This window comes from Xenopus laevis, chromosome 9_10S, assembly GCF_017654675.1.
Source record: "Xenopus laevis strain J_2021 chromosome 9_10S, Xenopus_laevis_v10.1, whole genome shotgun sequence".
In the NCBI taxonomy this organism is placed as follows: domain Eukaryota; kingdom Metazoa; phylum Chordata; class Amphibia; order Anura; family Pipidae; genus Xenopus; species Xenopus laevis.
In genome coordinates this window covers 15,837,814-15,850,785 of record NC_054388.1, presented here as the reverse complement: position 1 = coordinate 15,850,785, position 12,972 = coordinate 15,837,814, and the positions used below count along the sequence as shown (strand labels likewise).

The following is a 12,972-nucleotide window of genomic DNA, read 5'->3' as shown; positions in this document are numbered from 1 at the left end:
TAACAAGTGGAGGTAAAGGAATAGGCAAAAAAAGGCCTGGGACAATGGTACCCCTGTGACCTGTGTTTACCCCGTGTATCAAGCAGTAGTAAATGCCTGGCCCCAATGCCTCTGTCTGTCTTAGAGGATTTGCTGAAACTGTACAGACTTTTATATTTAGTTTTGGCTCAGATTTATGTCCTTTTTACAGAAAGTATTTGTCTCTTGGTTTGGTCCAGAGTGAGAGAACAGTCAGTGGTGCATTCCTTCCAAAAATTCTCTCACATTTGGACACCTGGCAATTTAATTAGAACTTCAAATAAATTGATAGCATAAGAGGATAAAGCGCTGTGGAACGCATGCGGTTCACACCTCTTTTAGCACGGCCTTACGTGTCACACGGATATCTAGAGGCGGGTAAAAGCGAGGCTTGGCACGCAGGGCTTGTTATCGGAGCCCTAGCAGGAAGTTCAGTTTGCGCTGTCATGGCCAATGTGCGGCTGGAGTTTAAGTCAAGCGCCGGGGATGCTGATCCTCAGGCGAGGCCTCTGCTGGTGCTGGGACAGCTGCCCAACCTGCAACGGGTGCCCTGGGCTGAACTGAAGGGGAAGCTGCACCCAAGAGTCACTGAAGAGGTGAGAGAAAGATGACTGGACTTCTAGTTATAATAAGAGAATGCTATAGTTACTTTGCACTGCTAATAGAAGGGGTTGAGTGTGACGTGGGATGAGACAGAGTTATGGTATGGGGCCCTACAGCAGATATAAGGGGTAAGTTATTTGTGAACCCTAGAGAATGCAAGGAAGACATACGTTTTAAGAATATTTGCCCTGTATACAAATGCTTGGGTTTTACAGACTTTTATACAGAATTACCAAGAATTACGTGAATGCCCACACTATAAAACTCCACCGTGTTTATTTCATACGTTGATTACACTTTGAGTATTGTGATTGGTCCTAAAGAAGAGCTAGAAATGTTGTACGTTATGGTTTGAGCTTCTGTACCAGCCCATGGTAACCACAGCCCTTTAGCAGTAAAGATCTGTGTCTCCAAAGATGCCCCAGTAGCTCCCCATCTTCTTTTTTTTGCTGATTCACTGCACGTGCTCTGTGCTGCTGTCACTTACTGAGCTTAGGGACCCACTCACAATATACAGTACACATAGAATAGAAATGTCACGATGTAACACTGATTAGTATTTAATACAGATAATTACTACATGGCAGCACAGAAACCAGTGCAATTAGCACCAGAATTTAATAATCAGCCCTGTAGCATCAGCTTATATTACAGTCAGGGAAGCTCATTTTCTGATGGATAATAAGTGACGAGCCCTAAGCTTAGCTTCTCAACAGCTGCTCAGAGCCCACTGAGCATGTGAGTGTCACAGACACTTTCCAAGATGGTGACCCCCTGTGACAAGTTTGAAGTCCTGGATCATTGTTGCTATTGACAAGCTGAAACTTTAGGCTGGTGCAATTAGTTCACTATATAAAATATGGCATTTTTAGCCACGTTCATTTTTAGGGTTTAGTTCTCCTTTCATTTGTATTGATGGGCTGAGATTAGTGGTTTTTAAAGGAAAACTATACTCCCAAAATGAATACTTAAGCAACAGATAGTTTATATCAAATTGAATGACATATTAAAGAATCTTACCAAACTGGAATATATATATATATATTTACATAAATATTACCCTTTTACATCTCTTGCCTTGAACCACCATTTCGTGACTCTATCTGTGCTGCCTCAGAGATCACCTGACCAGAAATACTACAACTCTAACTGTAACAGGAAGAAGTGAGGAAGCAAAAGGCAGAACTCTGTCTGTTAATTGGCTCATGTGACCTTACATGTGGTCTGTATGTGTACACAGTGAATCTTACGATCTCAGGGGGCGGCCCTTATTTTTTAAAATGGCAATTTTCTATTTATGATTACCCAATGGCACATACTACTAAAAAAGTATATTATTATGATAATGGTTCATTAACATGAAGCAGGGTTTTACACATGAGCTGTTTTACTCAGTATCTTTTAATAGAGACCTACATTGTTTGAGGGGTATAGTTTTCCTTTAAATCACTAAGGTTCTGTGCCCCTCCCCATATGATAGGCCTTAGACATCAGAATACATGATTATTTTCCCCTGCAGATGTCAATGGGTAGTATGAGTGGGAGCCCCCTACAGCAAGCAGGAAACAGGAGAAATACAGCCCCCCAAAAACACAGCAAAGGAATGGCTGCAAATGAGCTGCGGCTGGATGCTAAGCGGTGCACAAAAAGCAATTGTTAGTTATGTTTCACACCCACTTTGCTAGGAAGGTTCTGTCAGCATTTTTCTATTATTTTTTATCAAATATTCTTTAATGGACTTTAAACTCTTTCCATGTTGCACTGTGGCAATTTGCTGAGCTTCTGATAAGATCGCCCACTGGATTATTACTATCTCTCAAATAGATAGAGACAAAATGGCTTGTTGCATAATAAAAGAAAATGTAACTCAATATCCTTTCACTCCTTATTCTCACTGGGTATATATTTATAGCGAATGCCATTGCTATTGTCTGTCTTTCCCCTTTTCTGCTGGTTTTGACTCTTTGTAGTAGAAGTCCACTTTCCTCTAGCCATGAGAGGTCTGCTAATCCACTGGCCTTGTCTAACAGTCAGAACCAGTAGTGCAGAGCATAGGCGCTGCTTTCAGTAATGTTTACACATAATGTTTTTTGGGAAGTCGCATAGAATGACATTCATCCCTTTATAATACACAAAAGCCATGAATATCCTGTAAATGATATCCTTATGAGTTCTGATGTCATCAGTTATTAATGGTGAGTTCTGATGTCATTTCTGTCACATGACTCACTGAAACTTGTGTATTATAATAAATAAAGTACCCCCAGTTGCAAAATATGAGGATATTAGAAGTTACCTTGGAGTTCCATGACCTGTATAAAAACACTCTGCCTTCAGCCTCGTGTTTTTATATGGTCATGAAACTCCTCTGTAACTTATAATATCCTTATAATTTACAAGAAGGGGTAGTTTAGTCACTATATAATACACAAAAGCCATAAATGATATCCTTATAAACGGTGAGTAGTGATGTCATTTCTGTCACATGACTCACTTAAACTTATGTATTATAATAAATAAAGTACCCCCTGTTGCAAAATATGAGGATATTATAAGTTACCTTCGGCCTCGTGTTTTTATATGGTCATGAAACTCCTCTGTAACTTATAATATCCTTATAATTTACAAGAGGGGGTACTTTATTCACTTTATAAAACATTATATGGTCGGGTTTAAATCCTTTATAGGACAAAATAAATTGAGTGTTAAGTCATGATTTTGTTGGAAAACATGTCAGAGCTGTTAAAATCATTGACTGAAGAAGCAGTGAAATGTGATTTTGTCAGGGGGCCTATCGGCTCCCAGCGGGAGAAGTCCAGACCAAGGAGGAAGCTTTGGGTAAAAGTCCAAGTTCAACGGTATCCAAAAGGGGTCAGGCAAGAGCGTAGTTAAATTCAGGCAAATGTTCAAAAGGCAGCAAGAATCCGAATCAAGGTCAAAGCAGAAGTCCGCAGAAACAGCAGAATAGGAATTTAGGGAACCCAGGAATGCAAGACAGGAATTCCTATAATCGGGTATTGAACCCATGACCACGTGGCGGCCATGGGCTCCGCCATCTTGGGAGCAGCGTAGAAGGAGACAGAAGCACCATTGGGCGCTCCTGACAGGTTTCAGTAAATAATATGTTGTTGTGGGGGAATTCATGAATGCATTGCATTCCTCTCTCCTCTATGTGTAAGCTGTCTTTTAGTCCCACCCACTATTTGAGTCACAGACTCCCTGTCTCTTCCATGTAAGCAGCCATCCACATGTTTTAGTCCCACCCACTGCTTGAGTCAAAGGCTCCTGACTAGAAAATGGTGATGGAAGCTTGTAGGGGGTCTTTGACTCAAGCAATGGGTGGGACTAGAACAGACTCCATGCTGTCCTCACTGCAAACTGCCATCTGATTGTTTAAGTCCCAAACACCTGCTGATTAAGTCACAGATTCTCTGCTCCACCCTCTGTAAGGTGTGTTACACCCAAAGAACAAATGGCAAGAAGGTGAGCCTAGAAAAGGATGTGGTATCTCTATAATTAATTGGGTTTGTGTATTTACTCCTTACAGAATTGTACTGACCCATTCAGGTATATTTTTTATGCTCAATTTGTTGGTGTCATTTTTATCTCTTATTAGACATGGCAGAGTGCGCTAAGCTCGCTGAGCCCAAATCCTACAGACAACTGCCCTCTGTATCTGAACTACGCCACAGTCGCTGCTCTGCCTTCCCGAGTCAGCCGGCACAACAGCCCATCAGCAGCGCATTTTCTAACCCGACTCATACGTAACAGTCTCCCTGGAGGGGCAAAGCGTTGTATCCTGGTGAGTCCACAAGCCAAGTGTCCTTCTTCTCTGGCCCTGATTCAGCAGTTTGTATGTTCGTAGTTTGTATAATGAATTCCTCCATATCTATTATGGCTGTTAGCACATGCAGCACAGCAAAGCAGTGAAGCTTTTTATTTTTATATGTACTGTGGTGGGGCTTAAGCTATTGCTCCTCTAGAATTTTCTAGCTACAATTTAAGAGTCTAGCAGCATGGCTGGCTCAATAACAGATAAGGCACGTCGTTTTCTTCTGTTGTTTTAGTCCCCATTGGGATTGCCAGACCCTTAAAGGAGAAGGAAAGGCTAGAATTAAAGGAATAGTAACACCACAAAATGAAAGTGTTTAAAAGTTAGGAAAATATAATGTAATGTTGCCCTACACTGGTAAAACTGATGTTTGCTTCAAAAACACTACTATAGTTATATAAACAAGCTGCCGTGTAGCAATGGCGGAAATTGATAAAAAGGCTATATGGCACAGGTTGAATAGTGGATAACACCATTATGTTCTACAGCAGGGGTCCCTAACCTTTTTTTACCCATGAGCCACACTCAAGTATAAAATAATGTTGGAGAGCAACACGAGCATGCAAAAAGAACTTGGGGCTTCCAAATAAGGGCTGTGATTAGGTATTGGTGGCCCCTATATGGACTTGCAGACAACAGGAGGCTCTGTTGGCGGTACTTGTGTTTTTTTATGCAACTAAAGTTTGCCTTTAAGTCAGGAATTTAAAAAGAAGCACCTGCTTGGAGGCCATTGGGAGCAACATCCAAGAGGTTGAAGAGCAACATGTTGCTCACAAGCTACTGGTTGGGGATCACTGTTCTACAGAGTTTATCTGCTGTTTAACCTGAGTCTTTTCTTCTTTGAATAGCTGCCCCCATTGCTACACAGCAGCTTATTTATATAAACAATAGTAGAGCTTTTGAAGCAAACACATCAGTTTTACCAGTGCAGGGCAACATATTTTTATTACTTTAAAACATTTTAATTTTTAACGTTACTGTTCCTTTAAGTAAGCTTTGTCAGCAAGTTCTATATACATACACCAGTAAACCCTCAAAGTAATGCTGCTCGGAGTCCTCTGTCAAAAGAAACACCACATTTCTTTAATTCTATTGTGTACACATGGGCTACTCTGTCAGACTTCCTGTTTTCAGCTTAAACCTCTAGGGCTTGAGCATGCTCAGTTTGCTCCTCTCTCCCCCCCCCCCTTCCTGCTGTAATCTGAGCCCAGAGCTATGAGTGAGCAGGGAGAGCCTCGGGTAGGAAGTTGATCACACCAAGCTAATATGGTAGCTGCTATCCTAAACATAAAAAAAAGCTTCTAGAGCTGTTTATTCCGGTATGGTAAAGCATTCTGCAGAATAAATAGTGTTATAGCTTGCACAATTGTGGCTAATCTATTGGCAATAAACTGCTTCGGTATCTTTCCTTCTGCTTTAATGTACCTTGTGTGTTTCAGATGGTATGCGAGCGGTCAGAAGTATTCGCCAGCGCATGCGCCATTGCCCGGGCCTTCCCGATATTCACCCGCAGGTCCAGCGCATTGCGCCGGGCAGACAAGAAGAGTGTAGTGGTGGAGTTCCTTGTGACTGGGCAAAACAACGGACCTATGGACCTTTCCACTCTCAAGGTAAATTAACCCCCTCCTACCCGTTCTGTCTCTCTGTTTTTGAAGCCTGTGTCAATGTTCTGACTCTGTCTATGGCAGTGCTTGGAGAGTGCCACAGAAGGGGTGAGGCTTGCAGCTCGCATTGTGGATACTCCATGTAGTGAAATGAACACTGATCACTTCGTTGAGGTAAGTCGCCTCTCTTGGGGGGATCAGGGTATTGCTGTGTAATAAAGAATTTACCGTTTTCACTGTGATTCTACCATGTCTTCCCAGGAGATTAAGGCTGTTGCACAGGACCTGGGGATTACTCCAGTTATTATAAGGGATGAAGAACTGAAGCAGAGAGGATTTGGAGGTATACATTCTCTATCTGGTTAAATAGTTACCTGATCATTAATGGGTTAAATATGACAGCAGCTAATACTTAAACTGTTCACAAGCAAAGACGTTTCTGGAGCTAGGTCTTTTTTATTGAAATGGGCTGTTCTCCCACATTATGGTCAGTAAGGTGGAGCTCAGTCTGGCCATTGGATATTATGGGTTTCTTGCTTATTATTGTATCAATAGGAAGTTTGTGGCACACTGTGAGAGAACTGGAGCTCACTCTTGAGCGGGCAACAAACTGCACTCGGCACTGTAGAAGGTTTGATTTATTGCCATTGCGTAGGAACATTGGTAACCGGTTTATGTATTTACATTCTAGGGATCTATGGGGTTGGGAAAGCAGCAGAACACCCCCCTGCTCTGGTGATTTTAAGTCACACCCCTGAGGGAGCCACTCAAACGATCGCCTGGGTAGGAAAAGGCATTGTGTATGACACAGGTGGACTCAGCATTAAGGGAAAGGTAAGCCTGTGCCTTTATCACATCTGACCCCAAATCTTCCTCAGCTTATTGTAACAATGATCAGTCACACTGATCGGCATATCCATGATCCAGACTCATCCTGTGTGCATTGTTTTGGGCAGACCACCATGCCAGGAATGAAGAGAGATTGTGGGGGAGCAGCGGCAGTTCTAGGAGCCTTCAAAGCAGCTGTGAAGCAGGTGAAAAAAACCCTCTTATATTTATGGTCTCTAATAAATTATGTGGGTTATCCTATTTAAAAAATGAGCTGTGTAGGAATTCATTGTCTGGTCAGAGCTTGAATATATAGTTAGCCGCACAACTGTACTTGCCTGGTATCTGCCCAGTGCCAACTGTTCACCCTGGAAAGGGGAGCTTGATCAGCCACCTGCAAAGTTGTTTGAGGTTTTGGTTTTCTCCAATTTTAGGGTTTCAAGGACAATCTTCATGCCTTATTCTGTTTGGCGGAGAATTCTGTGGGTCCGAAAGCCACCAGGCCAGATGATATCCATGTGTTGTATTCTGGGAAGTAAGACCCCATTCCTCTCTTACTAATCACAGGGTGACAGGGTTCCTGAAATAGTGCTTTCTTGTAACATGCTTGAAGATGACATCCGTATATATAGTGCACCTACTCCCACCATCCTCTGATACCTGGAGGCTGGTAGGTAGTGCTGGGGGCTGTTAAAGGGGTTGTTCACCTTCAAACACTTTTTTCAGTTCAGATTGTTCCCCAGAAAATAAACACTATTTTCTATTTGTGACTGTTTTTCTAATATTAAAATATAAAGTTTCACCTTCTAAAGCAGCTCTGGGAGTGGGGGTCAATGACACTTTAACTGTTTTAAATGGATGCAGTTGATACATTTTGTTATTTTTGTCCCTGCTCAGCAGAATCCCTGAGCTTCATTAAAATCAGCTGTTACAATTGATGCAATAGTTGCTAATATTCCACAGATCTTGCTGAGAATTGTATCAACTAATTGTATAACCCAAATGGAGCAAATTGTAACGGTCCAGAATGCTCCTGCATCACTGAGCTGCCAGACTGAAACACTAGAGACAGAAACTTTAAGCTTAAATTTTGGGAAAACTGTAAATAATAAAAGATGGAAAGCAATTGAAATAAGTCTTTGTTCATTGTGAATAATTTGAAAACAACTGAACTGAAAAAAAAAAAGTGTTTGAAAGGTGAACAACCCCTTTCAGAGGTAGTAAATCTGTTAAATGGGGCCATATTTGCTGCTGAGGACTGATAATTTTTCTAAACACCTCCTGTTTTTTTTTTTTATCCCTGACAGAACCGTTGAGATAAACAACACGGATGCAGAAGGCCGATTGGTTTTGGCAGATGGGGTCTCCTATGCATGCAAAGATCTGGGGGCTGATATTATTTTGGATATGGCAACACTAACAGGGGCCCAGGTATGTACCTACAGACCCGTTATGGGGTATAGTGTTATATGGGAGGGGTGGACTTTTAGAGCTGCCTCCAACTCCTCTTCTAATGTATTTTTCAACCCATACATCTGATTACCTACCCCAGCTGCTCGATAATACCCTTTGCGTTTATTCCGTGTGTCCACATGTCCTTAACTGACTTTACTGACAGAAATCAGATCTGCGGGAAGGTCAGTCCCCCATACCTTATAAAGCAGAACTGCACCTTTACCCGGCCCTGACACCCTGTATCTTTCTCTATTTCTCTGTATTACACCATGAAATATAATCTGCTATACTTAGCGTAAAATAATGCCACTGTTCTGTTTTTGTTATAACTAATCTATGCACCAGATATACTCCATAAAATGTGTAAGACAGTAGCTGAGGTTGGAAAAAGAAGCATCACTTTTAACCCTTTGCTGCCTTCTAGTTTAAGGCAACAGTCTAAATACATTTGGAGCTTTCTTCCGTTTTTAGAACAGTCTGTTGTGGGTCCATGAAGGAGTAACTAGTTAGGCCAAAGCAGCAGCTGGGAATAGTAGTAGTTGGAATCAGGCATGGCTTTGTTACCATTTGACTTTTCCTATCCAGGGCATAGCCACAGGTAAACACCATGCTGCTGTTCTGACCAACAGTGAGGAGTGGGAAGTTGCTTGTGTGAAAGCTGGAAAGAAGTGTGGTGACCTTGTTCACCCACTTGTTTATTGCCCTGAGCTGCACTTCAATGAGTTTTCCTCTGCTGTTGCTGATATGAAGAACTCAGTGGCGGTGAGTATTAATTATAATCCTATGCATGTCAATGTGTGTGACTCATTCCACACCCCTGATACCCTCACCATGATACTTTTGGATTTGTCCCAGGAAATTTCCACTAGTTTGTGCAGGTTATTAAACATTCATATCGCCATAAATATGACACTACACACACCAGTTGTGTTCTCTGCTCAGGAATCAGGGGTGGTGTTTCCCCTATTGCACAGACTGTGAGCTTGAACAGATAGGGGGATGTATTAGCCAACGAAAGATGATGATAGTTGGTGCAACAGTGGATGTCCCTTCTGTTATCTTTACAATTTATGACTGTTTATAAAATTTAGCCCATAATTTGAAAAAATAGTTCACTTCTATCTCCAGTTCTGTAGGTTTAATGGGATTAGGTTGTTCTACTGCCCTTGTGTTGCCTGTGTAACTCTATTCTTGTATCCCTCAGGACCGGGAGAATGCTCAGAGCTCCTGTGCTGGCCTCTTTATTGCCTCCCACATTGGGTTTGACTGGCCTGGTGTGTGGGTGCATGTGGACATTGCATCTCCTGTCCATGCTGTGAGTATTGCCCTGTGTCATAAAGAGAAACAAATGCACTTTAATAGTGGCATGAGCAGCAACTAGCAATACAACACTTATCCTGCCTCTTCCCAAGGCCCCATTTGTGTTTGTGGGTAATAAACCTGAATGTCGTAGCAACCATAGCGAATCACTGATATTTAAAGGGGAACTCTCAGGAAAATGAAAATTTTATATAAGCTTCAGCATACTGAAATAAGAAACTTATTCTGTACTGTTTCTGAAATTATCAAGTTTATATTCGCTATCCCTCTCTCGGCGTCTGCTTCACATTCTTTCTTCATGCAGGAGTTGAGTGTCAGATATTCATTGATAGTAATATCCAATATATCTTATAGGGGGGCTCCTTTTGCCTAGAAGAAGTATTAGAGCTCACTCTATTAAAATCAGCAGAAATCTGTCTCTCTACATGCAAAATTTGTGCAAAAGGCAGTTATTTTGTTTGTACTGGAATCCGTCATTTGAGTGAGCTCTAATTTATCTGCTAGGAAAGGAATCCCCCCTATAAGATATATTAGATCTAACTGTCTTCTTTTCAACTGTGTTTATTAGCATTTTCAAACAAACAGCATGAGTAAACATAACAAAGGATTGGCTGACATAAGTTCATCTGTTAATACAACAGTACAGGATTATTACCTATCAATCCAAAGAAAATAAACCTTGAATGATGTCTTAGAACATAGATAACATAGAAAACAAAATTAAAACAAGATAAAAATAAACATAACAGTACAAAGAAACATCCTCTCCATCAGTCCAACAAAACATTTAACTACATCTTAGGGCAGGGGCACACAGGCAGATTCGGGGAGTTTTAGTCGCCTGACGACTATTCGCCCCTTCGGGCGACAATCTCCCCGAACTGCCTTCCCCCTGCTATAATGAGAAAACGCCAGCGCAATGGCACTTGCGGCGCTTCGATTTCTGAAGTTGCCTCACGAGGAAGCGCCGCGAGTGCATTGTCGCAGACGGAAGGCAGTTCGGGGAGATTGTCGCCCCTAGGAAGAGGCAATTAGTGCCCTTATACAGAAAAGAGCACATCTTCCATCAAATATTAAAACTACTGTGAGTATGTAAAGGAGAATCTCTATCAAAACTGAACATACATTTTTCAATAATAGCTTTATCCTCAGATCCCAGAAAGTTAAAGTATGGGGACCAAAGTTTAAAAAATTTGTCCCTAAAGCCAGATCTGCCATATCTAAAACTCGCTGCTCCATCCAAACAAAGAGAGATACGACAAAACATCTTTTAAATCTGGGGTTTTCTTGAATCCAAAACAAAAAAAATTGATTTACGGGTAGCTGCAAAGGACCATGAAAATAAAATGTTTATACATATTCTAAAGTTTCACCTTGGGAGCGGAAGTCGCCTGAAGGTCAAGTAATGCCAATTTAGGAGATAGCTTGAGATCAATATTCAGTCTCCTATTTAGAAAATTATCCACCTTACCCCATAACTTCAAAATAAAAGAGCATTCCCACAACATAGTGGAATAAAGAAGCATTGTTTGATTTACATTTAGGACAATAGGGGATTATAATATCTTTAGGGTTCCTCAAATAAAATAACCTATAACTTAGATGAATCAATCTAAAATGTTGGACTTGCAACCCTTCACATTGGATGAGTTTATTAAAATTCCTATTGAAGATATTAAATGGCCGGAAGGAATATTCATTTTCAATAAGGATGTCCATTTCTTTGCAACATTAAGTAGGGGGTGTAAATTATCTGGAGAGAACCTTAGACAAAAGTCAGTGATGTAAGATATTTTGTTGAAAGCAGGTTCCTCCATAATTTTCTGAATCCCATTACAAAGAAGAAGTTGGTCAACAGCAATATTCTTCTTATCTGTAATGAGGTCAATACCACAAAGAAACCAACCTATCACATTCATTAAGATTTAAACCTTCGGATCTAACTGTCAATGACTGACACCCAACTGCTGCATGAAGAGAGAATGAGAAGAAACAGATGCTGAGAGAGGGATAGTGAATATAAACTTGATTACTTCAGAAACAGTACAGAATAGTTAATTGATTGTATTCAAAAAAGTTTCTTATTTCAGTATGTGGACTGTTCTATTAAATTTTCATGATCGTTCCCCTTTATGTTGTAGCCTCCCTTAGTTCTTTAATGAAACAATGTTAAATGAGTGGTCGGTACATTAGGCTTCTGTTCCCTGGCAAATCAATATTTGAATCGACACTGTAGATTTTAGCTAACCGCAGAATCCATAAGCCTATTAGAAGGAGCACTAAACCCCTGCTGTTTTATGTTGCTCTGCCTTAATATAACTCCATTCTTGTTTCCACAGGGTGAAAGAGCTACCGGTTTCGGGGTGGCCCTGCTACTCTCCTTGTTTGGTCGTGCATCCGAGGATCCCCTCCTAAATATGGTCTCCCCTCTGGGAGAAGATGATGCCACAAGCAACCACGAGAGGGATTCCAAAAGACGTAGGCTCGTGTAACCCCCCCCCAAAGGTTATAGCTGATTATAAGACCCCTGTAGGGCAGTTATGATCCTGTATTCCCTGCCAGGGCCACAGCTGATGTATAATTTGGGCATTGTCCTTAATTTTGTTAAATTTCTGTTGCACTAATGCGGGAGAACCATCTTATTTTTAGTGGTGTTTTTCCCCTTTTGGTGTAAAAGTGAACCCCTAGTTCCTCGCCTTCAGTACTGCACAAGTATTTCAAACCACTAATTATGACTCCATTTGAAACCCTTCCATTACCAGGTTGGAAAGTGATCTGTTCCCTTACTATCTCCACAGTATTCACTTTGTAATCTTTTATCAATGCTTTCCAGTGAAATACAAATCATTTGCTCAAATGCAACGTCTACAGACCATATTTATTACTTTCAGAACAGTCTCTGATTTACTCTCGGCGTTAGTCCTCGTGTTTTTCCCTGTTCCATTTGATCATGGTTTCAGGAGACCAAGATTTAAGATCCGTTCCACGTTAGGGAGCTCTTCGAACATGATCGAACGATAGATTCCATTGAATTGAATTCCATTCAATGCCAATCACCAAAACAACGGACATGAAGAGTCCGACAATGCTGCAAGGTCAGATAGAATACAGGTTCTTAAACAGAACTTTATCTGATCCAGGTCTTGGTTCAGTTACACTAAAAAACCTGGAGGTGAAACTAAGGGTAAAATAAAAAAATTGTTTTGATTGCACTTATCATTGCACTGGGCATAACCTACACCAGATGCAAAAAACAGGATCAGCGCCTATGGAAATTAGAAACGATATGGTGTAATACGTTCAATTACATGG

The 12,972-nt window shown here is 41.1% G+C and overlaps 1 protein-coding gene across 1 annotated transcript; it reads left to right on the top strand.

Moving 5' to 3' along the window:
* The first annotated feature begins 452 nt into the window (after nucleotides 1–452).
* Nucleotides 453–12,517, top strand: npepl1.S (aminopeptidase like 1 S homeolog). Its single transcript, NM_001095947.1, is given in 12 exon segments — nucleotides 453–614; nucleotides 4,238–4,423; nucleotides 5,893–6,063; nucleotides 6,142–6,231; nucleotides 6,319–6,400; nucleotides 6,749–6,891; nucleotides 7,014–7,091; nucleotides 7,320–7,420; nucleotides 8,193–8,316; nucleotides 8,926–9,102; nucleotides 9,545–9,655; nucleotides 12,000–12,517. Coding segments are annotated over 12 exon segments (1,566 nt in total). The 5' UTR covers nucleotides 453–464; the 3' UTR covers nucleotides 12,153–12,517.
* The last annotated feature ends 455 nt before the right edge of the window (nucleotides 12,518–12,972 follow it).